The sequence below is a fragment of the Aquarana catesbeiana genome, linkage group LG08 (genome assembly GCF_042186555.1).
Source record: "Aquarana catesbeiana isolate 2022-GZ linkage group LG08, ASM4218655v1, whole genome shotgun sequence".
Classification (NCBI taxonomy): Eukaryota; Metazoa; Chordata; class Amphibia; order Anura; family Ranidae; genus Aquarana; species Aquarana catesbeiana.
Genome location: NC_133331.1, coordinates 28,702,262 through 28,729,520, shown reverse-complemented (window position 1 = coordinate 28,729,520; position 27,259 = coordinate 28,702,262). Strand labels below are relative to the sequence as shown.

The 27,259-nt window shown below is 42.8% G+C and overlaps 1 protein-coding gene across 1 annotated transcript; it reads right to left on the bottom strand.

Moving 5' to 3' along the window:
• Positions 1-394: 394 nt before the first annotated feature.
• Positions 395-26,851, bottom strand: BUB3 (BUB3 mitotic checkpoint protein). The gene is made up of 7 exons (XM_073595646.1): positions 26,697-26,851; positions 10,152-10,346; positions 9,948-10,017; positions 6,938-7,089; positions 3,464-3,622; positions 2,833-3,010; positions 395-1,103 (listed from the first exon to the last, which is right to left on the bottom strand). Exons 1-7 carry the CDS (start codon positions 26,697-26,699, stop codon positions 883-885), a joined length of 978 nt encoding a protein of 325 aa, XP_073451747.1. The 5' UTR covers positions 26,700-26,851; the 3' UTR covers positions 395-882.
• Between the last annotated feature and the right edge of the window lie 408 nt (positions 26,852-27,259).

The following is a 27,259-nucleotide window of genomic DNA, read 5'->3' as shown; positions in this document are numbered from 1 at the left end:
AGTACGTGATCCTGCGCAGGAGAGCCGCCATGCTGCCGTATATGCAAGTTATATGATCGTCAATCTGTTAATTCGAAAAAAAAAAAACTATGCACCTCATGTTATTAAAGCTTTTATTCTAGTGTTAGGTTAGTGTTTGTGTCCTCTGTACTATAGCCTTTTGGAGTCTTTTTACGTGCACTCTGTAATAACACTGGTTGGAAATAATGTCTATATACCCTCTGTAATATTACCTGTTACAATTCCTCCATTTGTTTTTTTTCTTCAGCATCTGTAAACCAACACTATTAGAAATCCAAATAAAATATAAGACACCGAGGATATCACTTTACTTCACAGTGCAGAAAATAATGCTCTTTACATGCACACTCACATGATAAATTCAGCACAAAGGTTCTGACTTGTGTGTATTTATTATTTGGGTGAAAATGCTTATTTACATAAAATAAAAAAAAAAATAATAAAGACACAAAACGTACATTCCTGATAGGGAAAGTAACTTCATGTACAAATATAAAAACATAGGAACAAAGAAAGGTGACAAGACACAAGGCAATATAAGGACTAACCAACAGCCGTCTCTCTCCTCAATACATTTGAAGCAAAGTCAACAGTAAGAAGTCCTCCGATAATGAAGGGCATGAAATGCAGAGGAGGTCGACACGCTTCTGTATAAAACAACTGAGAATAATTTTATCTGTCAGACGTCTATCAACTGACGGATATTGAAAGCTTGGGAGGATGTGATAAAATCTCCCCCAGCCCTACAGTCAGCCATACTTATCTTCCTTTACCATCAATAACGCTATTCATGAGGCAAAGGAAAATTAATAAAAAAAATCTTGGTGCGGGGGGGGTTGGGGGGAGGCAGGTGACGCTGCCTCACTTGGGCTTTGTCTCAGCGTCTGTCACTTGCCGTATGAAGATAGCATCTTCAGGGTGTTCAATGTCATCCATTTCGTACATGTAGGAGGCGGCAATTGCCAGAGTGCTGCCGTCGTTGCTGAAGGCCAGGGAAGCGATGCTGGTCGGGTAGCGGTGGAATTGGCACAGGCGTTTTTTGTTGAAAGGATCCCAAATATTGACAAAGCCATCTGAGCCACCTGCAGGGTGAAGAGAAAAAAAAAACGCAAAATCACTAAACTTGTAGGAAAGGCCTTTAACTGGACGTAGCGGAGTGCAAAGGACAGAGGTACATAGATAAGAACAATGGATTCTTCACCCAACACACTGGCTTAACACACATTTTGCCGGCATACATTTTTCCCTCAAAATATAATCTCAAATCTACAATCTCTGACCAGAAGTCCCATATGGGACACAAGAGACCATCATTTTCCACTTAAAGTGATACTAAAGTCTTTTTTTTTTTCCGTTAAAAATAACAAACATGTTATACTTACCTGCTCTGTTGCAGTGATTTTGCACAGAGCAGCCCGGATCCTCCTCTTCTCGGATCCCTCTTCTGTGCTCCTGGCCCCTTCCTCCTGTTGAGTGCCCCCCCCAGATAGCAGCTTGCTATGGGTGCACTGGTGCCAAGCTGCAGCTCTGTGTCCACTCAGACACAGGGCCACTGTCCCGCCTCCCCCCCTTCTCTCCTCATTGGCCAACTGACTTTGATTGACAGCACTGGGAGCCAATGGTGCCACGCTACTGTCTCAGCCAATGAGGGGGGAGTCCCAGGCAACCGAGACACTCCTGCAGCATCACTGGATCTAGATGGGGTTCAGATACATGTTAGGGGGGGCTGCTGCACACAGAAGGTTTTTCATCTTAATGACTCGCGAATGTAGACATCCCTTGTAACAGGAATAGTGCGCGACAGGTCCTCTTTACAGCAAGACCTAGGGTCAATAGGTCCCCATATCTCGGCTCTAGGCTGGGAAGCCTAAAAAATAGGGATGCACCAAATGTGTTTTTTTGGTGCCGAAACCGATACCGAAAATGAAAAATACACTAGGCCGAAAACCGAAACAGCACCGATACCAAAAGTGACTGTTTTTAAAAAATATTTTTATACAGGAGATGGCCAGAGACAGGGGACATGGTACAGGAGATGGTCAGAGACTTGGGACATGGTACAGGAGATCAATGCAGCCTCACCAGTGCCAATCATATGCAGCCTCACTGTGCCCAGCAGCCTACCAGTGCCGTCATGCAGCCTGCCTGTGCCTCACCAGTGCATATAAAACACACACAAACACACACACACAGACAGCCTTTTTAAAAATTGGCAGCTGCGGCTCTTTACCTTCAATCTCCATGCTGAGTACTGCACTGTAGGGGGAGGCAGAGAGCATAGCACACACACTGCTAGACACCTCTCCCTTGCTTTCACTTTCAAAGTAAACAGCGTGACCGAGCTCCTGCACAGCCAATTTACACATCAGCTGAGGATCTATATGCAGCCACCGCTCGGGGAGAGGGGGACGTTACACGGAGACCCCATGGGCCGCCTGCAGCATGGGCAAGGAGGGAGGGAGGGGAGGAGAGAGGACGGACGCTCCAGAACGACACCCCCGTGATGGGGGGGGGGGGGGGTGTCCATCTGGCCCGCCGGATTCTCTATGGTAAACTTCTAGCATGCACAGTTTCCTTCTCCAGCTTGGAGGGCGGCAGAAGGGGGGGGGTTTGGACACGACGTCCCCTCCCACTGCTTGTAAGAATGATTGTTCTTAAGGTGCAGGGAAAATCGTTCACTGAAGCACAGATATACAAAAGATACTTCCAGTGAACACGGGATACACAACCGCATTTTAAATATAGATCTGGAGTTCCCCTTGAAGCACATTGTTTATGCCATTTCAACACAAGCAGAGGCTATATACTAACCTGTGGCAAAGGTGTTGTGTAAATTATGGAAGGACACTGCATTGACAGGATAGATCTGCTCAATGTTGTTCTCTTTCAGCCGGTGACATTTGAAAGCGTATTTCTTCTTCTGAACTTCCAAGCTCGGGTCCAAATATTCAACGGCGACTCTTCCTTCAATGGAGCTCAGCACATAGCCCTAAGTGTGACAAGGTGGCAATTAGACCCATCAGCGTTCATTTCACTCAGGAAGTGATCCCTGCTAAAACTGTCTTCAAGGATTTGCTTAATAATAAAAGCCACAGTTGTATTCACTTTCATGTTTGAGCCATTTAATTAACAAGTTGTAATGAAAAAAGGAGAATCTCACTGCACAAAGCCAAATCGGCGAGGTGACCACATCGATCTGTTTTCCCTGCCTGGGGCAATGAAGAACAACAAAAAAAAGTATTATATGCAGGGAGTGGAAAACCCTGTGCTGGATGTTTCAAGTAAAGTTCTATTGTGAAACAAAGACAGCCTTGGTTTAGTAAAAGCAACCCCTCATCAGTGAGCCGCTTAAGCTGGCATTCACAAAATCCTTTTCACTTGCCTGCATCTTGACCATGATACAAGCGCTGTACCTGAATTGTTAGTGAAGTGTCTGAATTACCTGTTTATTTGGGAAAGCTCTGATACAGCGTGTTTGGTACTTAAGACTTGATTCACGCCTCTGTTGTACGTAGCCCATGTTCCTCAGATCCCACACCAGCACCCTTCGGCCAGCTGTGCCCACAATCAGCCTGTCCCCAGACACAGACAGTGTATACACCTAGTGGGAGAAAATAGTTATTAAGAAAATATTAGATATATATATATATATATATATATATATATATATATATATATATATCTATCTCTATCTATATCTCTAGAGAGAGATATATATATATATATATATATATATATATCATACACACACACACAGAGAGATATAATATTTTTACAAATAGTGATACAAACAATTTAAAAAGTAACTCCACTTTTGTTAAGAAAAAAAAAAAAAAATACTCATTCGACATCTCTGTGCACTGCAAGAATTGTAACAAACTTTGTTGCAAAGTCCTATCCTTTATTAATCTGGAGAAATAGCCGTTTGTGTCCATGGCTTTTGTTAATATGTATGGGAGTGGTTTTGTAACTAACAGCTACTGCACCTGCAGGGCTCTATAATGAGGAAAATTGCAGGGTCTACATTCCCTTTAGATACGATTTCCTATTGGGAGTATGTAACCAAAATTTAAATTTCTGTTGCAGGGGATGCACAGAATTGAATTTGCATATTTGTATATTAATGCAAAAAAAAAAAAATAATAATATTAGGAAATTACATTTTCAGGAAATTACATTTCATCTGTGTACAGAACGCCTCCAGGTAGGCACGTTGTAGAGCTGCACGATTCTAGATAAAACGAGAATCACTGTTTTTTGTTTTTTTTTTTGCTTGGAATAAAGATCACGATTCTCGCAGCGTAACATCTTTTACATTATACAAAAAAATTGGGCTAACTTTACGGTTTCGATTTCTTTATTCGTTCAAGCGTTTTTTGTTTTTTTTTTCCTCCTAAAAATTTCTTTTGAAAGACCACTGCGCTAATACGGTGACATAAAATATTGCAACAACCATTTTATTCTCTGTTTAAAGATAAAATTATTATATAAAATTTTCTAGCAGAAAACACTGATTTTAACTTGTAAACCTGTGTAAGTTCACCTTACAGATTTTTCTGTACATTAAACTTCCCTCATTTACAAAGCGAAGTTCATTCCTTTGATCTAAAAGAACCAAAAAAAAAAAAAAAAAGATACTTTGTATCTCTTCTCTATCTTTCCATCTTCCCTGAGGAATGTCGATAAACATTTGCTGTTTTTTTTTTACAGCTGGGCTCTGCACTTTTTACATAGAATCGAGGAAATGGCTGACTAGGATTGTGGGGGGGGGGGTGTTAAATCAAGATTGCGCTTATTTAACGATTAAATTGTGCAGCTCTACCATGTTGCATTGCATTTTACAGAGAATTACAGCGGCTGCAGTTTAAAAAGAAAAAAGGTAACTTTTTATAACATTCAATTGCAATATGACTTGTGTTACAATTGTATAGACTATATATTTTTTTTATTGGCTCTTTTTCCCACTAAAGTGGAGCTACCCTTAAAAGAAGCCACCACAAAGTCCGTGGGACTCTAGTCACTGAAATCTAAACAGGAAAAAATCATCATATACACAAGCTGCATCTCTGTACTATGTAAAAATTATAAGTAAAGCTCATATTTATTTGATTTTTGACAGAAGTAAGACATGCTCTTCTCTGCATCATGTCGGAGGCAGAAAAGAAAAAAACTTTTTTTTTTTCTTACAGATTCTTTAGCGAGGACAACAAAAAAAATCATGACAGTTACAAGACATATCAAGCAAAGTGTGCGTGTTCCAAAGTGAAAGAACAAAGAAATGGACTTGGTCATCAAACATTCAGTGATAAAGTACAATAAACATTTTATCGTAATACCCGATCTCAACGTTTAAAAGGGAACGGCAAGGGGATGTCATCACCTGTAGCAAAGTATGAGTGTCAACTTAGGCAGGCCATAGATTTGAATATATTGCCTCCACCACAATGCAGAGATTGCATACTAGCACATTATGCTATTGTCTTGCAGATTTTCTTTTTGGGAAGGGGTGTATTTCAGCTGTTTACTACCGCTTTAAAATTAAAAAAAAAAAACAAAAAAAAAAACCCTTCTGTCTTTTCGAAATTCAGCTGGTTCAGCAGGAACTGGCCGAATTTTGATCCATCTACGAGCAGGCTGTTGTACAGAAGAAGTCGATCTCTCAATCAACTTCTGTACAACCAACCTGTTGGAAAACAAAACACTGCAGAAAACTACAATATTATGTTTGTTGAAGAATTAAACATTTATTGAACTTTTTTTTTTTTTTTTTTTTTTTTTTTAAGTTGAGCTTTCTTTTGGGAAACTGGTGGCTTTTAATCAACTTTAAAGCGAAGACAGGTTAACTTTTATAGTCCGATAAGCCAGGCAGTTTAGGAAAAGGCTGGCATTGCTGAGCAAATAAAGGAATACAGAATACTTGTACCGAGTCTCATACACAAACTGCAGAAAGAAAAAGAAAAGTTACGCTGGCCCAACACCACAGGAGTAAAATTATAAATGAGGGCAGCTGCGGCAGCCACTTTACACTAATGCTACAGGTACGACTTTTGCTACCATTACCAAGACATACTGCAGCTAAAGCACGCATGGAGGAGAAAAAAAAAAAAAAAAAAAAAAAAAAAAAAAAAAAAAAAAAAAAGCAGGCCTAATGAAACAATCTTGCTGAGAATCCTAAATCTTCTTTACAAACTGGTGTCACACCTGGATTGGAAGTAGTCTTTCTGGCCAGCGGGCTCATCAATCACCCCAAACCGGCATGTCAAGCGACCGAGTGGGTGGACACATTTATCAGTATGGAGGAAAAAGAAAAAAAAAAAAAAAATCCCTATGAAAAACCATGACATGCCAAGCTGTCCGCGCCAATAGGTAGGCGGCTTCCCAGTGGCTGTCTATTATGTGCTGTCCTGTCAGCTATTCATCACAGGCTTTTACTGGCCACATACACCCATAAATCAAACCCAAGAAACAATGCAATTATTCTGCTCCGCACAAAGGTCTCGCCAGAAGTAGATTCAGTCGTGATGGGGTAAAAATGACGGCCCATTTAGATGGAGTGCCGAGCCGGTAATGATGCCTCCAAACTGGCCGGTATATTTAAGAGGAAGCACAGGCACAGAAGTGCTGTGTTGATTTACTGGAAGGAAAAGCTTTCCTGCTTCATCTTGACACGGGGAACTTAGTGGAAAATATGAAGGAGAAAAAGGATGTAATAACTTAAATGCTAGCACTATAATCTTAGGTGAGGTCCGCACAAGAAACAATTGCTTTTAGCCGCGCTCTGAACTGCACTTCATAACGCGGAGTGGGGACGACGCTGCGCAGCGCGACTTCACAGACAAAAGGTGGCGCCCCCTGTGTACAACTCTCACACAATTCTGGCAACTTCTTATGGTTACATACAAAAATGGGTACACACCTTATCTGGCTGAGAGAAGGTTCCGGCATTGCATGGAGTCCGCGGGTCCCATAATTTCACCGTCTGGTCCCAACTCCCAGTAACCATAACGTTGACCTCGGGGCAGAACTCAACACAACGAATGGGGGCGTCATGGTTACCAACCACATTCTCTGAAAACAATCATAAAAAAAAAAAAAAAAGACAAATCAATAGAGAGCCCAGAGGGACGCAGACTACTCAACACTGCTGTTGTAACAAATGAAAAACTGCACAATATTAAAAACACACTTCTAATGCTTTTCATTTGGTCCATGTATACCCATAAAGACACATCCAACTTATTGTCAACTTGTTAGATTTATTTTTTCTGGGCTTAAAAGAATAAAGTCTATACAAAAGGCACAACCACCATAAATATGAAGGCACCAGAGACAGCAAAAATATTGTGGAAAATCAAGCCGCATGTGCAGGAGAAACAGCGTTCTGATTTAAAACCCAGATAAAATATTTTATTATTTATTTATTTCCTTCAGGTACTTTCCCTGTTTCCCCCAAAATAAGACCTAGCGTGATTGTCAGTGATGGCTGCAATATAAGCCCTACCCCCCAAATAACCCCTACCCTGTTTCCCCGAAAATAAGCCCTACCCTGAAAATAAGACCTACAAGGACTTTAACTAGGGCTTATTTGGGGGGTAGGTCTTATATTGCAGCCATCACCGACAATCACGCTAGGTCTTATTTTCGGGGAAACGGGGTATATAGCGCCATTAATTTACGCAGCGCTTTACATATACATTGTACATTCACATCAGTCGCTGCCCTCAAGGAGCTTACAATCTAATGTCCCTAACTCACATTCATACATACTAGGGACAATTTAGACCGGAACCAATTAACCTACCAGCATGTCTTTGGCGTGTGGGAGGAAACCCACGCAGGCACAGGGAGAACATGCAAACTCCAGGCAGATGGTGGTCGGGATTCGAACCAGCGACCTCTTTGTTGCTAGGTGAAAGTGTTAACCACTACACCACTGTGCCGCCCTGTAACAAAAACTCATTCATACCTGAGTAGTATTTTCAGGCAAAAAGTTGCGCAATTTTACTGCTATTTTGCACAGGTCAAAAGGTCACGGTCAATGTAAAAATCTGCCAAAAAAAAAAAAAAGTCCCAGAACCTGTTTGAGTTTCAGGCGTTGGAGCTTCTGGCTTCAGGCATTTTGGAATGGAAATGTGAACCATCTCCATAGAGAATAATTGTTGTTTTTTTTCCCCCCTCTTATGAACTTCCCTTTCCTAGTGCCGTCATACGTGTTGTATAGCTTCAGGCTTAAAAATGCTCAGGTGTGAATGGGGTCTTAAAGGCAAGTTCACCTTTACAAAAAAATCTGTACGGTGAACTTACACAGGACCACCTCTTCACAACCCCCCCAACCCCCCCCCAATTCCGCTGACCTGCAGCTCTGCGATCTCCCGTTCTGAGCCCTGCTATCGCCGCCTCACCGAGCCTTAACAAACCCCTTGGCTTAATCTCCAGAACATCCGTCTGGAGGTATGTTTCGGAGCATTCTAATTGGGCAGCGCTGTCACATGGGTGGCACCAACCAATCAGATCCAGCGTAACCCATCCTGTCAGCGGGGAAGTAGAGTGCCGAGGGAGTTCTAAACCTCGGATCGTTGAGGTGGCGTTTGCTGGGCTCAGAACAGGTAGATCGTCGTGTTGCAGGTCAGCGGGATAGGGGGAGGGTGAAGAGGGGGTCCTGTGTAAAGTTCACCTGACAGATTTTTCTGTAAAGATGAACTTAGACTTTAAAAGTGACATTAAAGGTTAGTTTTAAAAAACAAAAAAACAAACATGGTATACTTGCCTTCTCTGTGCAAGGGTTTCACACAGAGTGGCCCCAATCTTCCTCTTCTGGGGTCCCTCAGAGGCACTCCTGGCTCCACCTCTTCTCAAGTGCCCCCCATGGAGAGCCGCATTCCATAGGGGCACTTGTGCGTGCGCGCTCCTGAGTCCCGCTGCTGCGTCCATTGACAGACAGCAGGACTCGGCCCGGCCCCCCATGTCACTGTATTTGATTGACAGCAGGGAGAGCCAATGGTTCCAGCTGCTATCATTATATCCAATGAGGACCCGAGACAGTGGTGCTTGTTCTCACTGGAAATATCGGGTTCAGGCAAGTAAAAGGGGGGCTCTTGGGGGGCTGCTGCAGTACGGAAGGTTTTTCACCTTAATGCATCGAACGAGCACACCAGCTCCGGCCGGTGTTTAGGGTCCCGATCGGATAGACTGATAGCAGCATAGCCACTGGCTCCCGCTGTGGTCAAGCAAATTTAATGAAATGGAGCCGAGTCCTGCTGTCTGTGTCAGACGCAGCAGGACACGGGAGCGCGCCCGCGTGGGTGTCCCATTGGAGTGCGCTTCTCCAATGGGACACTTGAGAAGGAGGAGGAGGAGCCAGGAGTGCGGCTGAGGGACCCCAGAAGAGGAGAATCAGGGCCACTGGAGCATAACCAACTGCACAGCAGAGGCAAGTATGACGATTGCTTTTTTTTTTTTTTTTTTTAAACCTGAACCTTCACACATTCCCAGCTGGTTTTATCTCCCGTCTTGGAGAACTTGTCAGAAGTTATACTGATAACAGAAAAACGGAGCAGCATGAAGACACAGGACTTAGGGCTTTGGACAGAGATAAGTAAATACTACAGATATACGTACCAAGGTCAGATTTCATGAATTGGGCTTACATCCACTTTAAAAGAAAAAAGGTTTACGTTTCTAAACTGTGGGTGGAACCAGTCAGCGTTAGACCCTCTGGCAGTCAGTGACCCCAACAGTGTAATATTCCCCTTCTACGGATCTATTAACAAGAGACCGGGCACTATACTGGACCCGTCTTCCTGGATACCCTCTGTGGAGTTCACAGTCCACAGGTTATAAAGAGAAAGCCATTTGCAGGGCAAATAAAGCACAATGCTAGTAATACCATACAGTTACAGGGATACTACCATCCATGGTACATTTACCTCCATCAGTATTCAAGTCATGCATCTTTAGCTGATGATCCAGACCTCCACTCCAAGCATGAGTAGGATCCTGCAATACACAAAAGGGATATTCAAGGGTTTCACTAGTAAGAATTAGAATGAGTTGGTGTTGAATGAAACAGATGCTGAATCTGAAGCTGAACTATTAAAAAAAAAGAGAACAAGAGCTGTTGAAATACTTACATAGAAAGCACAGTCCAGGACAGGACCGGCATGCTGGTATTTCAGCCTCATAGTGTTAGCAGGAACATCATAGAGGCGGACCGAGGAATCCCAGGAAGAGACCAATAAGAATTGGGAGGTGTTTGGGCTGAACTTAACAGCGGATATCCCATCTTCAGGGGCTTGGCTAAGCTTAAATTCATTGGAACCAGTCATCTGCAAAAAATAAAAATGAGGGGGATTGTAAAAACAATATTCTCATAATGAATGATATGGATTACAAACAGAATGGAATATGTATACTATATAGCTGATTTTTAAAACTCATACAAATGGTTTCTTGAAATATTTACAGCTCTTACTTATCCGTGGAAATATGGTACTTGAGAATCCACCAAAATTCTTGAGTGGTTATCTTCAACATTTGTATGAACAACATGCAGAAATAACGGAGGGCAGAGGAGATTTAAAAAAAAAAAAAAAATGTTGTCCATGTGCTCCAGACTGCTAGCGAGCTGGATAAAGGTATTTAGTAATTCTGAAGCAGGGCGAGGCATCCTCAGCTGTTTGGTAACTACAAGTCCCACAAGTCATTGCAAAACTGACAGCAACAGGTGCGACTCCCAGAAGCATGATGGGATTTGTAGTTTCAAAACAGCTTGAGTGTTGAGGTTGCATATTCCAGTTCTAAAGCATGTTTGATATAAACAGAGTGCTCCTTAAAGTGGTTGTAAACCCTTACAGACCACTTTGTGCTACAGGTAAGCCTATAATAACAGTGGTGTAGTGGGTAGCACTTTCGCCTAGCAGTAAGAAGGGTCGCTGGTTCAGATCCCAACCACGACACTACCTGCCTGGAGTTTGCATGTTCTCCCTGTGCCTGCGTTGGTTTCCTCCGTGTACTCCGGTTTCCTCCCACACTCCAAAGACATGCTGGTAGGTTAATTGGATTCTGTCTAAATTGTCCCTAGTATGTATGAATGTGAGTTAGGGACCTTAGATTGTAAGCTCCTTGAGGGTAGGGACTGATGTGAATGTACAATGTATATGTAAAGCGCTGTGTAAATTGACGGCTCTATACAAGTACCTGAATAAATAATAAGACTTACCTGTAGCTACCCAGGATATCTCCTAAACCTGCACGTATGTGCCGTTGCTTCAGTGAAACTACGTATACTAGCTCATTATGTAGCTAGTATGCATTATAATGCCTTTGTCTTGAAGGTGTTAGTTTTTGTTTTTTTGTTTTTAAACTGGGTTTACAACCACTGTAAGCCTTGGTTCACACATATGCGATATCGGACATCAACATGTGATTTGCACTGCATTGCTGTGCGGATCACATACGTGTGCGAATTCAGCTATACAGCACGACTAGTGAAGGAACTTCCACCTCCCCCGCGCGCGCACTGGATTCAAATCGCACGGGATTTCTGCAGACAGTGTTTTTTTTTTTTTTTAAACTGCAGCAGAGAGAAATCAGGTTTTACACCCTGCTAGATTGGGCTGAGCTGTGTGCCAGAGCTGTGTAAATCTCAGGACTGGATGGACAGATATACAAATTCGTTTGCAGGTAAGATCGTACTTGGATATGCATTTCGGCTGTGCTTTTTTTTTTTCTTGCTTGCCTGGAGTTTAGCATTAAACTTGGATACATGAATTACGGTACAAAGTTCAATGCTAATCTGCTCCCTGAGCAAAGACAGAGGGACTTGTGTCTCCAGACAAAGCAGATCAATATAAAATGAATAAAAATGTACAATTAAGATCCTGCCAACCTAGAGATTTTTTTTTTTCAAAAGCAAAGGAAAAAAAAAAAAATGAGATAGAGAGATCGAGAGATCGAGAGATCGAGAGATAGAGAGCTAGATAGAGAGAGAGCTAGATAGAGAGAGAGCTAGAGAGAGAGAGAGCTAGAGAGAGAGAGAGCTAGAGAGAGAGAGAGCTAGAGAGAGAGAGAGCTAGAGAGAGAGAGAGCTAGAGAGAGAGAGAGAGAGAGAGAGAGAGAGAGATAGAGAGAGAGAGAGAGATAGAGAGAGAGAGAGAGAGAGATAGAGAGAGAGAGAGAGATAGAGAGAGAGAGAGAGAGAGAGATAGAGAGAGAGAGAGATAGAGAGAGAGAGAGAGAGATAGAGAGAGATAGAGAGAGAGAGAGAGAGAGAGAGAGAGAGAGAGAGAGAGAGAGAGAGAGATACACACAGTTGTGCTCATAAGTTTACATACCCTGGAAGAATTTATGATTTCTTGGCCATTTTTTCAGGGAATATGAATGATAACACAAAAACATTTCTTTCACTCATGATTAGTGTTTGGCTGAAGCCATTTATTATCAATCAACTGTGTTTACTCTTTAAATCATAAGGACAACAGAACATATCGGTCCAAAAAGATCGGCTGCCGCGATTTCTGAATATCGTCACCGGCCAGAGAAAAACCCATATCGGTCGACCTCTACTTAGCCGTTTCAAATTGTATGCAATCAGGCAGGCCCTTGCACTACATAGTTTTGTTAAAACCAGGGTGGATAAAAAGCGATGATTTGTTATTTAAATCAAACTTTTTATTTTTTTAATCAAATTTATTTTAATAAAATGCTTTTGGAGTAAAAAAAACGATCTAAAGTTAGTTTTCCCATTCAAGATACATTAATGATTTAGTTTATTCAGCATGAAATGGAGCTTAGTTATGTAGCATGAGGTTGTATATTCTGCAATATTTAAATTTTTTGGTAAACTCATTCAATGAATCCAAGCTCTGCAAGCTGAGATAACATGCACTGCATTGATGCATTCACACAATGTCACAGTAAACATGAGATAAAACAAAGTTCAGGAATATTCCTTTTTATCCCATTGTTGTGCAAATCTATGTACACTACAAACTGTATGACTGAATCGGTCCTGATATCGCTGTTTTACTAACATGACAGTTTTATTATTCTAAACAGGAAACCTTCATTTTGTTTGCAAATATTAAAGATTCTAACTACCAGCAAGAATAAGTCCTTACATTTAAAGAGCACCTGTCATTTCAGATCCATCATGGCAGCGCCCATTAGTGGGCATCCACTCACCTGCTGCCGCCACGTCCCTCACCTTGTTGTGTCCCTGCCACATCACCAGCCATCCCATTAAAGTGAATGGGACTGTTGGTGAGTCAACAGCGGATCAGAGGAGGAGCCTCTACGGGACAGAGATGACAGGTGCTCTTTAAAAACCATGATTTAAATCAAATCCATCCTGGGTAAATCTAAAGGAAATCAAACAAAAGTTGTATAGTATGTGTGCATCCAGCTTAAGACTTGTGTTTTCATGCCTTTAGTGGCACCATTAAAAATCCAATACATGCATTTAAAAAAAATGTCCTCTAATACTGCATTTCCCCGTGTTTAGGTGCGGTCATTTTAGCTGCATTTAGAAGTTTCTGTGCATCCAAGATCCAATCAGACACTCCAAATATAATTTAATAAACTTAGAGTTTAAATGCATGTAAACTAGAGCTGCACGATTAATCGTCAAGAACTGTTATCGCGATTTTTTTCCCCCCGTTGCAATCTTGACTAAAGTGTTTCACAATTCTTTCTATGCAAAGAATTCTCCCTGCTCTTCTGAAGCCACAGCCTTCAAAAGAAAGGAAGAAAAAAACAAAAAAAAAAAAAACGGCAGTCTGCCAAGAATCACAACATTCTTTATTACTGGAACGAAGTCTAAATATTGTAACAATTTGTCAATGGAATAGACTTTGGTGTGTAAATGAAGTTTAAAGCGGGGTTCCCATTAAAAAAAAAAATAAATAAAAAAAAAAATTTAAAAGTCAGCAGCTACAAATACTGCAGCTGCTGACTTAATCGGACACTTACCTGTCCCAGGGTCCAGCGATGTGGGGGATCGAAGCCCCGCTTGTCTCCCCCTCCGCTCGGCTGCGCCTGGCATTTTAACTGTGGGCGCCCGGCTGTGGCTTCACAGCCAGGCACCCACTTCGCATGCGCAAGCCGTCACTGGTCCCCCAATCATCTGGGACCGGTCACGTGTCCCAGATGATTGACAAGAGGGAGGGTGGAGAGGCGATCTCCCTTCCTGCACCAAGGTAAGGTAAGTGACGTCAGGAGCCCAGGCTCTGAAGGAGGCAGATTATGAGGGACCCCCTAGCAACAGGGATTTAGAGGCGAGTAAAAAAAAAAAAATTTTTCTCCAAATGTTTTTTTTTTTTTTTTTTGGGGGGGGGTGGAACTCCACTTCAACACTAAACCTTTTTCTGACATTTGTTGGTTTCAAGTTAAATTTTTTTTTTTTTGCTAGAAAATTACTTAGAACCCCCAAACATTATATATTTTTTTTTTAGTAGAGACCCAGAGAATAAAATGGTGGTTGCTGCAATATTTTATGTCACACTGTATTTGCGCAGTGGTCTTTCAAATGCAATTTTTTTGGAAAAAATTACTTTAATAAAGTAAAAAAAAAAACAAAAAAAAAAAACTAACCAAAGTTAGCCTTTTTTTTTTTTTTTTTTTTTTTTTTTATAATGTGAAAAATTTTAAAGCAAGAATCGTGATCTTTTTATTCTAAGCAAAAAAAAAAAAAAAAATCGCGATTCTCATTTTGGCCAGAATCGTGCAGCTCTACTCCAAATATAATTTAAACGTATATACTCGAGTATAAGCCGACCCCCCGAATATAACCCGAGGCACCTAATTTTACCACAAAAAGCTGGGAATACTTATTGACTCGAGTATAAGCCTAGGGTGAGAAATGCGCAGCTACTGTAAGTGGAAAAGAGGGTCAACAATGCCCATTTGCAGCCTCACTGTGCCCATTTGCAGCCATCGGTCCCCCGAACGTCAAATTCGGTAGTGAAGGGTTCCTAGATGCCCCCTAGCTGCAGCCAAAATTTGGGGTCTCTGGACTCAAAGGGTCCCGAAATGACATTGCTGCAGATAGACACAGTTGACCGACTTTGGGGCCCCGTACCTTGGGGCCACTTAGTGCTAGGAACCCCAAATTTGGAGTGCAAACCCAATGGAACTAGCACTACAATATATCCAAATTTGGGGTTCCTAGCACCAAGAGGCCCCGAGATATGGGGCCCCAAATTCGGTTCGGAAAATGTCAAGCACTTTTTGTAGCAGAGAATGACATTTTCCGAACCGACTTTGGGCCCCCGTATCTCGGGGACACTTGGTGCTAGGAACCCCAAATTTGGATATGTTGTAGTGCTAGTTCCACTGGGTTTGCACAACAAATAGTGTTCCTAGCACCAAGTGGCCCCAAGATACGGGGCCCCAAATTCGGTTCGCAAAATGTCATTCTTTGCACCAGAAAAGCGCTTGACGCGAGTATAAGCCGAGGGGGGCACTTTCAGCACAAAAAAAAAAAGTGCTGAAAAACTCGGCTTATACTCGAGTATATACGGTAATAAATTTAGAGTCTAAAATTCATGTAAACACTTCTAAACCCGCTTTAAAGCAGGAACATCTAAAAAGGAGGAAGAAATTGATCCAAGAGGCAAAAAGTTAAAAAGGTCGCCAATCACTTCTCCAGCATTTAGAAAAGCTAAACGAAAGAGTTGCAATGTGAATGAGGCCTAACGACAGACAAATAATCTGCTCCGGGATCGGCGGATTGCTTTTTTTTTTCTGAAAGATGTAAGCTATCATAGTGAATCTTCATAATGAGGTCTGTTCTGGTGGCAACTATATTAATAAATGAGCAAGGAATGTCTTCCCTGTAACAAGATCTGTCACTAATTACTAAGTATTTTAACCTCCTAAATTACGAGAAACTAAGATTGGTTTAAACAAGACATATGTCTTTAATAAGCTCAGGCCTCTATGAAGACACTAATGAAATAAAAAAAAAGGCCCAACTAACGCAGCTCATTTCCTCTCAGATCAATAAAGTAATTATATACTACAGACGTTTAAATAAAAATATGCCAGTGGCTTCAAGCAAATTTAATTTCACAGATTCTCCTCTACAAAACAGCCTTCATAAACAGGCCCATCTCAATTACCCGTGCTCTGTTCCCGAGATCTGCTGGTAATTGTACTGTACAGCAGCCCGGCCTCATTATATCAAAGGGTTCGGCCAGTTACCATAAATACACGGGGTGCATCTTGTCAGCGGGCAGCAGGCTGGACACCAAATTCCACTATTTATAGATTATCGGTGGAACAAAAAGCTCCTATGGAGAGGATAAGCACCAGTTACTGACAAACGACCTCACCACACAACGATCGACTTTATTATTTATGGAGTCAACATGTCAGTGGATCCCCCTTTTAAAAAAAATTATTAAAAAAAAAAAAATGTAACCACTTAAGGACAAAGCCTCTTTCTGAGATTTGTTGTTTACTGTTTTTTTTCCTAGAACCCTAGAGAATAAAATGGCGGTCACACTGTATTTGCGCAACGGTCTTACAAGCGCACTTTTTTTTGGAAAAAAATACACTTTTTTTTTTTATTAAAAAGTAAAACAGTAAACTTAGCCCAATTTTTTTTTTTATATTGTGAAAGATAATGTTTCGCCGAGTAAATTGATATCCAACATGTCACGCTTCAAAATTGCGCCCGCTCGTGGCGACAAACTTTTACCCTTAAAAATCTCCATAGGCGATGTTTAAAAAAAAAAAAATTCTACAGGTTGCTTGTTTTGAGTTACAGAGGAGGTCTAGGGTTAGAATTATTGCTCTTGCTCTACCGGTCGCGGTGATACCTCACATGTGTGGTTTGACCACCGTTTTCATATGCGGGCGCGACTCACATATACGTTCGTTTCTGCATGCGAGTTCGTCGGGACGGGGCACTTTTTAAAAAAAAAAATATTTTTTTATTTATTTTACCTTTTATTTTTACACAGTTTTTTTATTTATTTTTTTTAAATATGTCACTTTTACTCCTATTACAAGGAATGTAAACAAAAAAAGCATGACAGGACCTCTTAAATATGAGATATGGGGTCAAGAAGACCTCTGATCTCATATTTACACTAAAATACAATAAGGAAAAAAAAAAATTGTCATTAAAAAAAAAAAAAAAGTCCCTTTAAGAGCTATGGGCGGAAGTGATGTTTTGACATCGCTTCCGCCCTGTAATGGTATGGAGACGGGTGGAGGCCATCTTCCCCTCACTCATCTCCATACACAGCAAGGGAGAAGATCCAATCGCCTCCGCCACTGCCGACAGCTCGGGTAAGCGGCAGAGAGCTCCAGGAGGGGCCCCCTCTCCCGCCACCGATAAAAGTGATCTCGTGGCGAATCCGCCGCAGAAATCCCTTTTTTATCTGAAACTGGACCGCTCACTGAAGAAGAGGATGCCGGGGTTATGGTAGCCAGCCGCTGCCATAACAACGATACTCCTCTTCAAACAGCCGATGTATAACGGCGGTGGGCGGTCCGGAAGAGGTTAAAAAGTGTTTGTTATTTAAATTACATTTTTACAACGACCAGCATGTTATACTTACCTGCTCTGTGCAGTGGTATCGCACAGAGTGGCCCCGATCCTCTTCTGGGGTCCCCAGCGGCGATCTTGGCTCCTCCTCTTCCTATGCCCACCATAGCCAGCCGCTGGCTATGGGGAGAAACGTGTTCTGCGTGCCCCCGACCTGTGTGTCTATGGAGCCACGTTCCATAGACTTGCACAGCAGGACTTAAAGGGGTTGTAAAGTTATTTTTTTTTTTTTTTTTAAATAACAAACATGTTATACTTACCTTCACTGTGCAGCTCGTTCTGCACAGAGTGGCCCCGAACCTGGTCTTCTGGGGTCCCTCGGCGGCTGTTTCAGCTCCTCCCCGCAAGCATTTACCACCTTCATGCGAGCTCCCTCGCACGGTGGTGAGTGCTTGCGGGCGCGCTCCCGTGATACAGCCGGCGGCTATAGCCGCTCGCTGTATCACTCGGCCCCGCCCCCCAGCGCGCCGCGTCATCGGATGTGATTGACAGCAGCGCAAGCCAATGGCTGCGCTGCTTTCAATCCATCCACTGCAGCCAATCAGCGACCAGGCTGAGCTGCAATGAAGCTGACGAGGACGAGGAGCGAAGATTCGAGGCGTCAGGTAAGTAAAATGGGGGGCCTGGGGGCGGCGGTACTGTCAAAAGTTTTTTCACCTTAATGCATAGAATGCATTAAGGTGAAAAAATTTTTACCTTTACAACCCCTTTAAGCCCCGCCCCCCCACTTTCTCTTCACTGCATTGGATTGACAGCAACAATCCAATGCAGTGAATGCTTCTCAAATGCTGTGTGAAAAGAAAGTAAGGGGAGAATAGATGCAGCCGTACACAGTGGTGATCTCTTCTCCCCTCTCTTATGGCCTGTACACATGATCCCAATATCAGACAGATTGTATGACTTTTTTCAGATTAATAGTCGCAAGTAGAAATCGAATAGGTTACCAAAGTCACAAAAATTCTCATACGACAGAAAAAAAAAAAAAAAATTTCGGAAGTGATGTCACGTGTTCTAATAATTTGTATTGTATTTTCAGACGACAACTATATTGACTTAACGAAAATCGTACGAGGAAAATTTTCATGCTTGTCCGGTCGAATAATATCTGATGAACTGTCGTGATGGGCTCTCGAAAGCTCTGTACTAACGATCCGATTATTGTACGATCGCGTCGAAAGCGTTATTTTTAGTCCGGTTTTCAGATCGTGTGTACGGGCTATAAGTCGGCACTTTTACGGCACTCCATTACTTTAACTGACAATTGCGCGGTCGTGCGACTCTGTACACAAATGAAATGTATGTCCTTTCCCAACAAATAGAGCTGATCACCTCTGCGTGTTTTTTTTTTTGCACTATAAACAAAAAATGACCAACAATTTTAAACAAAAAACATTTTTTTTTTACTTTCTGCTATAAAATATATCCAATAACAAATGTAAAAAAAATAAATAAATAAAATTCTTCATCAGTTTACTTTAGGCTCGGTTCACATAGGGGCGACTTGTCAGGCGACCTAGTCGCCTGACAAGTCGCCTCCCGTTCTGTGCTACGGAACCGTTCTAATAGGAGCGACGCAAGTCGCTCCGACTTAGAAAAAGGTTCCTGTACTACTTTGGGGGCGACTTGGGGCGACTTGCATAGACTTCTATACAGAAGTCGTTTTGCAAGTCGCCTCAGAAGTCGTTTGCAGGTCGCCTCGCTGAGGCGACCTGCAAGTCGTGCCGCCCCTGTGTGAACCGGCACTTAGGCCAATATGTATTCTTCTACATATTTTTGTAGAGAAAATAAATCCCAATAAGCGTATATTGATTGGTTTGCGCAAAAGTTATCGCGTCTACAAACTATGGGATAGCTTTATGGAATTTTTTTTTATTCACTAGTAATGGCGGCGATCAGCAACTTATAGCGCAGTGATGGTGAACCTTGGCACCCCAGATGTTTTGGAACTACATTTCCCATGATGCTCAACTACACTGCAGAGTGCATGAGAATCATGGGACATGTAGTGCCAAAACATCTGGGGTGCCGAGGTTCACCTTCACTGTTATAGCGGGACTGCGATAATGCGGAGGACAAATTGGACACTGACACTTTTTTGGGACCGGTGACACCAATAGCGATCAATGCTAAAAATATGTATGGTCACTGTATTAATGACACTGGCTGGGAAGGGGTTACCATCAGGGGCGATCAAAGGGTTAACTGTGTGCCTAGCCAGTGTTTGACTACAGTGTGGGAGGTGTTTACTAGGGCAAGGCATTGATCTGTGTCCCCGTTTTGCAGGAACACAGGATCCATGCCTTTCCTACTGGCGATCTGCCTGTGTCGTTCAGCCTGTGTACCGTACGATCAGAGGGTGCCGGCTGACATCCGATCCGTGGGACCCACTGTGTAGAATTACAGTGGGAGCGAACCACTAGTGGCAAGCTCTCGATACCTGGAAGTGCAGGATCACGTGCATATATATATATATATATATACACATATATACACACACACACACACACACACACACACACACACACACACACACCACCTGTAAAAGTTCCAGGACGTATGGCACCACACCTCACCGCACTGTGATAGCAGAACTCTGGAAATCCTGCGAGAACGCATTCTTTCAATGTTCTGGAGTGTATTCTCCTAGTTCTGCAGATTGTGGTATTGTGACATCATCTACGTCTCCCAGAAGCATTGAGGGGGAGGGGCAAGGCATTTTTTTCTGGGACAGTCGGTTTATAACTAGCTTTTTTTTTTTTTTTAGGGGCGTTTGCATGAAATGTTAATTTTAAAGCATATCCAGAGCCAAAGCAAGTAAAGGCTTAACACTCTGACCAGATTTTTTTTTTTTGCCATCTGTGCCCCTTTGGGAAGATTACCCTTCACTACCCGTCATGTCTCAAAGCTAAAAGTGAAGGGAAATGATCTCCCCATGGATAAGGAGAGCTTTCCAAAGTGGAGGAAATCCCCTTAGGCCCCTCCATTCATACTTACGCGTTGCGTCTTTTGCACAACAGCATAGCGTACCCTATTCACATGAATGGGCTGCCCTACATGCGCTTAAAGCGTTTGATAAGGAGAGCTTTCCAAAGTGGAGGAATTCCCCTTAGGCCCCTCCATTCATACTTACGCGTTGCATCTTTTGCACAACAGCATAGGGTACCCTATTCACATGAATGGGCAGCCCTACATGCGCTTAAAGCGTTTGTTACCCCAACACTTCATATTCCTGATATGTGGCTGCTGTGCCATGTACTTGTATGAGAAAGGATCCCATTCACTTTGTATTGCCTCCTTTATGCGAAAATCCCTGGTGATCCTACCAGGGAACGTACATAATACATAACTGGGCACAGACATTTATAGGTAAAGTTGATCCAGTGAAAATCTGATGGTCTCTCTGGAGGGATCAGGAAGGAATCTTTACCCCTGCTTTAGCAAATTAGGATCATACTTTACTGGGGTTTTTCGCCTTCCTCTGGAACAACTGTGGGTGATGGATTGTGTATATGGGATTGCATTTTTATTTTTTTTTTTTGGTTGAACTAAAACAGTGGTTCTCAACTCCTGTCCTCAGGACCCACTAAGGCTCTATTCACACTAATGCGTTTTTTTTATGCATTTTGCAGAAATGCATGGGAATTTTTTAACATGGGTTCCTATGAAACATGTTCACATCAATGCATTTTTGTGCATCTGCGTTTTTGGAAAGGGTCGGGAACTTTTTTTCATGCAAAATGCAGCATTTTGCATGTAATAGAATTCAATGGACCTGTATCCAAAACGCAAGTACCGCGTTTTGCGTTTTTTTTTTCTCTTTTTTTAACACTGTATACAGTATAAAAAAAAAAAACCGCAGCAAAAACGCATGTTCAAAAACACGGTAAGCACCGCAAAAAGCACTGCAATACAAAAGTTATCCCCGCACTAGTTTAGATCTCACCAGGTATGAAGCTGATCTTACTCTCCAGAGATGAGAGGTTCCAGGTGCTGGCTCATGCTAGTAGAGACTATATGCAAACGAGAAGATCCGGACAGCCGCACTCAAGGAAGTAATAATCCAAATTTCTTTATTTTAAAATCAGGAACACATCAGATACAGGACGTCATGGACAGAGGGTACAGATCATAGAGCCTATGATCTGTACACTGTCCATGACGTCCTGTATCTGATGTGTTCTTGATTTTAAAATAAAGAAATTTGGATTATTACTTCCTTGAGTGCGGCTGTCCGGATCTTCTCGTTTGCATACCGCAAAAAACACTGCAGAAACACTCAAAAGCAACATGCATAGATGTGAATCAAGCCTAACAGGCCAGGTTTTCAGGTTTTATGTATTACCTTGGGGGAGATGCAGACTAGAATACTGCAATCACTGAGCAGCAAATGAGATCACCTGTCATGTATTTCAGTTATCTTGCAAACCTGGCCTGTTAGTGGGCCCTGAGGACAGGAGTTGAGAACCACTGCCCTAGATGGACTTGCTTCTTTTTTTCAACCTGACTATGTAACTATGTTTGTTCACCTTTAGGCCCCAGTGACACCTCGTGTTTTTTGCGTTTTTAATGCGGCGGCATAGAGCAGCCTATTCATTTGAATGGGCTGCGCTACGCGCACCAAAGAAGCGCCGGCACCTTTTTTGGATGCAGAGCTCAGTGTTTTTTTATCACACATTTGTCACACGGCAAAATGCACATTTGCGGTCTACATTCTACATTTTGGGTGCCATTAAAGTGGTTGTATAGTCATTTTTTTTTACTTTTACCTACAGGTAAGCCTATAATAACGCTTACCTGTAGGTAAAAAAAAATATTTCCTAAACCTTTACGGTTTAGGAGATAGTCCCCTTGCTATGGAGCCGCTGACTGCAGCGGCGCATGCGCACAGGGGATTCTCGGCTGAAGGCCGGCAACTGCCGGACCTTGCCGAGTAACAATTCTCCCACGCGCATGCGCAGGAGTGACGACATCGCGGTTTCAGCCACTATCAGCGCTGGAACCGCGATACCCGGAAGACACGCCGAGGCAACATGACAGCTCCCTCGGCGTGGACCAGGTAAGATACTGACGCCTCGTTCTAAGGGAAGTATTTAATAATGAGCTAGTATGCGGTGCATACTAGCTCATTATGCCTTTTGCTTTACAGGAGTAGAAAAAAAAAAAATTTTTTTGCGGGTATACAACCGCTTTACGTAATGGCGCTGCAAGCACAACATTCCAGTTGCCCCATTCCTGGAACACACACATGTGAATGTAGCCTTACAGAAAAAAAGAAAAAGGCGAACAGCATACATCCTCTTCATCCCCTCCCCCCACCGCTCCACGCTGTTCCCTACCTCTGGGGATGCGGAGCTGTCAGCGCCCCCTGGGATCTGAAATCCCTGCTCTTCTGTGTAGAACTTCTGGGATGGATCAGCGCGATTCTGATTGATCCTCACTGTCACACAGCATTACTCCGATCCGTCTCACAATCCCTGTGCAGAGTAAAGTGGGGATTTCAGGTCCCAGGACCATTGGATTGGCTTGTGTGGTTTCTATCAGCTCATCACCCACAGAGGTGAGTACAGTAGGGAGCGGGGAGAGTGCACGGCGTTATATATTTTCTGTAAGGACCAGTTCACACCAGAACGCTGCGCTCCCGCATTCCCTGCACCACGTTCAAAACGCACTGCACCTTGTAATCTGCAGCGAGTGTGGCAAACGTAGTGCACTTGCCTGCACCGGATGGCACGGTATGGATCGCAGTACCGGTACGCAGTTCTGTTTGTGGTGCACTATTTATTGGCATGCTGTGGGGTAGAGCTGCACAAATTGTTAAAAAAACGTTATCGCAATTCAACCCCCCCCCCCACACACACACACACACGATCTTAATACAGCATTTCCCCAATTAATGTTAAACAAGTGCAGAGCTGTCAAAAGAAAGAGAAAAACAAAAGGAAAAAAAAAAAACCTCATCCGGAAAATGTTTATCAACAGCGATAAAGAGAAACAACGTATCTTTCAATTCTTTTACACAAGGGATATGCAATTAGCGGACCTCCAGCTGTTGCAGAACTACAAGTCCCATGAGGCATAGCAAGACTCTGACAGCCACAAGCATGACACTCAGAGGCAGAGGCATGATGGGACTTGTAGTTTTGCAATAGCTGGAGGTCGGCTAATTGCATATCCCTGCTTTAGTTCAAAGGAATGAGCTTCCATCTGTAAGCCCGGGTTCACACTGAGCTGCGGGAATGAAGCCGTGCGAGTTCAGCTGAACTCACACAATTTCTCTCCCGATTTCGGCCGCGATTTTAGAGACATCTGTGCAGCCCGAAATCTCAAAAAGTAGAACAGAAATGACTTTTTGAAATCGGTGCAGCGCCACAGATTCGCCGTCGCACCGATTAGGACGGTGCCATTTGATGGCAACGGCCGCCGATTTGACGTGTCAAAACGCTCCGGTGTGAACCAGGGTTAAGGCTGCATTCACACCTGAGCGCTTCTCCAGCAGTTTTTGTACTTTTTCATGCGTGAATTGCGCGTGTTTTTATACAGCGTTTGAGCTTTGGTGTTTTTTTTATTAGCCAAACTAATTATCTGTTGCATTGTTTGTTGCTAGGCATTTCAGATTTTCTAGCTTTTTTTTTTTTCTTCTTCTTATTAATATTATTCATTTATAATAATGTTTTTTTTTTCGTTAGGGTAAGGAGTTAGAGTTCAGTTTAAGTTAGGATTAGGGAGTTGGGGGTTATTTATTATTTTTCTTTTTATATTACTACTACTACATGAACACATAAATGTAAAATACACAAATAAAAATCATAAAAAAATAAATTCAATAAATACTAAGTAACAATAAATAATGAACCCTTAACTCCTACCCCTTAAAAAAAATAAACACCCTAACACAAAATAAATATTTATTAATGTTTGGGCATTTATCATTATTTTATTAGTAGTAGATTGCATCGTTGTTTTCTACTGTCTGATCCGGTGCAGACAAAAGCGCTGCATTTGCGACTTGCATTTGGAGCGTCATTAAAGCGGAGGTTCAGTCATTTTTACGCTTATTAATAAGTCAACATCTACAAAAAAAGTGTATCTGCTGACTTTTAAAGGATATGTAAAGCTTCCTTTAAAAAAAAAATAAAATAAAATACATGTCATACCTCCTCTGTGCAGTTGGTTTTGCACAGAGTGGCCCCGATCCTCCTCTTCTAGGATCCCTCAGCGGCGCTCTTGGCTCCTCCTCTTCTTGAGCGCCCCGTCGGAGAAGCGCTCTCCTTCGGGGACACCCGTGCGGGTGTTGCATCAGATTTGGCGATGCGTCAGAATTTGTAACGAAAGTGACGTTCCGGCCATCTTGGTACACCCCGCAAATCGCCCACAGTAAGGATACACTGAGAAGGGGGAAATTAGACATCTTGCTACACCCACCGGAGTTTTGCATTTCACACTTATTTTTAAACAGTAAACGGAGCTTATAAAGGTCAAATACAGTATTTAGAAATCGCGGTGTTCTGTCAGATTAGAAAACCTTTGAGATCAGCAGGTTTTCCGCTGCTTTTAAAAATTCAACATCTAAAGCAGTCGGATTTCTAAATACCACATTTGACCTCATAAGCTCCGTTTACTGTTAAAAATAAGCGTGAAATGCAAAACTCCGGCGGGTGTAGCAAGATGTCCGATTTCCCCCCTTATCAGTGTATCCTTACCGTGGAGGAGTGCGGGGTGTAGCAAGATGGCGACGAAACGTCACAATTCTGACAGGTCAATGTCTGCCGATCTCCCAGCGATTGTGTCACGGAGAGGCAGAACGGGGAGCTTCCTATGTAAGCAAGGCATTTCCCTGTTCTGCCTAATGACATGACAGAGATCACCGCTCCCTGTGATCGGAAGCAGTGATTGCTGTCATGTCAGTGGAAGCCCCTCCCCCCCCCCCCCCACAGTTAGAATCACTCCCTAGGACACACTTAACCCCTTGATCGCCCCCTAGTGTTTACCTCCTTCCCTGCCAGTGTCATCTACACAGTAATCAGTGTATTTTTATAGCACTGATCGCTGTATAAATGACAATGGTCCCAAAATAGTGTCAAAAGTGTCCAATGTGTCCGTCACAATAAAAAAATTAATAAACCGCAGATTGCTGCCATTACTAATAAAAAAATAATAATAATGCCATAAAACTATCCCCTATTTTGTAGACGTTATAACTTTTGTGCAAACCAATCAATAAATGCTTATTGCGATTTTTTCTTTACCAAAAAAATGTAGAAGAATACGTATCGGCCTAAACTGAGAAAAAAAAATGTTTTTTTTTTTATATATTTTTGGGGGATATTTATTATAGCAAAAAGTAAAAAATAATGCTTTTTTTTGTTTTCAAAATTGTCGCTTTTGTTTATAGTGCAAAAATTAAAAACCGCAGAGGTGATCAAATACCACCAAAAGAAAACTATTTATGGGGGGGGGGGCTTTGATTTTGTTTGGGTGTAACGTCGCACGACCGCGCGATTGTCAGTTAAAGCGACGCAGTGCCGTATCCCAAAAAGTGCTCTGGTCAGGAAGGGGGGTAAAATCTTCCAGGGCTGAAGCGGTTAAAATTGCACTGACACCCGCTGCAGGTCACAAGTACAGTGCGATTTAAACAAAAGCGCAGGAGACTTACAGCGTGAACCATAAACGATGAATGGGCTGAAATCGCACTGTACCCGGGTCACATGTGAATCGCAGAGGAATACACAGCGCGCCCCCCCCCCTGTGCGATTCATGGCGTGATCCGGCCCTAAGACTTTACCATGGAGGAATAGTCCATTGTTATGAATATAGGGGGGTGGTATATGAAGGACCCAGAGATGGACAGCCCAACGGTCTCATTTCTCCGCCATCATCATAGAACACAACACAGAGGGCGGCTCACTGATCACACCCGAATAAAGAGCTTTATTTCCAGGTAATGTGACCATAGAGGCCTCAGACTAGAAGGGTCACCTCTCACCACCTCCTCCTACCATAGACATGTGAATGGGAACGTACAGTGTGCCTATAGGCAGCCATGGTACCGAGAAGCCAGGTCACCGGGGAGCGCTGAGCCAGGACAATCCGCCCCCCGTCCTCCACCCCGCACCTCACTCACCATGTCACTTATATATCTCTCTCCCTTTCCTCCAACTTCAAACCGCCACCATTCGCCGCAGCCGGGAACCTTCCAACAAGCGCCTTCCTGACAGGACAGTTTGAAAAGTTATCTTCTCCCCTATTGGTGGCCGAGCGGCTTCAGCCAGGAAGAGGCGGGTCTAACAGGCCGGAAGTGTGGCTGCGCAGCTGGTTGGTTGGCGCAGCGGCCAGGGAATGGCTAACTAGGCGGCCATGTTGTGGATGGCGCTGTGTGAGTGTCATAGGAGGGGAAAGTCAGATGTATCACGTTATCCCCAGACAGCCTGTAATTGTGAAAACGTTTCTACACACTCAATCGCCAGAAATTGATGATCTTTTGGAAGCTTCCTACTTTTCAAACACACAATAAAAAGTTTACTGGAGCAAAACTTTACCCAGATCAACTTGATAAAAAATAATGTTCTGTACATTCCACATTAATAATTATGCTTCCAAAATGAGTCTGTGCTGTAAATTGCCTCCAGCATTGTTTCTGTTTCTTCTTGCCGGAGGCGGCCATATTGCTGTAGCCCAGAGCTCCTG

What these genes read in the sequence shown, in the direction of transcription:
- BUB3 (XM_073595646.1), bottom strand. An exon ending in CCTTCTCTCAGCCAGATAAG is followed by an intron (nt 3,623 to 6,937) that starts GTGTGTACCCAT and finishes TTCTCCCACTAG; the next exon opens with GTGTATACACTGTCTGTGTC. An exon ending in GAGCTTTCCCAAATAAACAG is followed by an intron (nt 3,011 to 3,463) that starts GTAATTCAGACA and finishes TGTCACACTTAG; the next exon opens with GGCTATGTGCTGAGCTCCAT.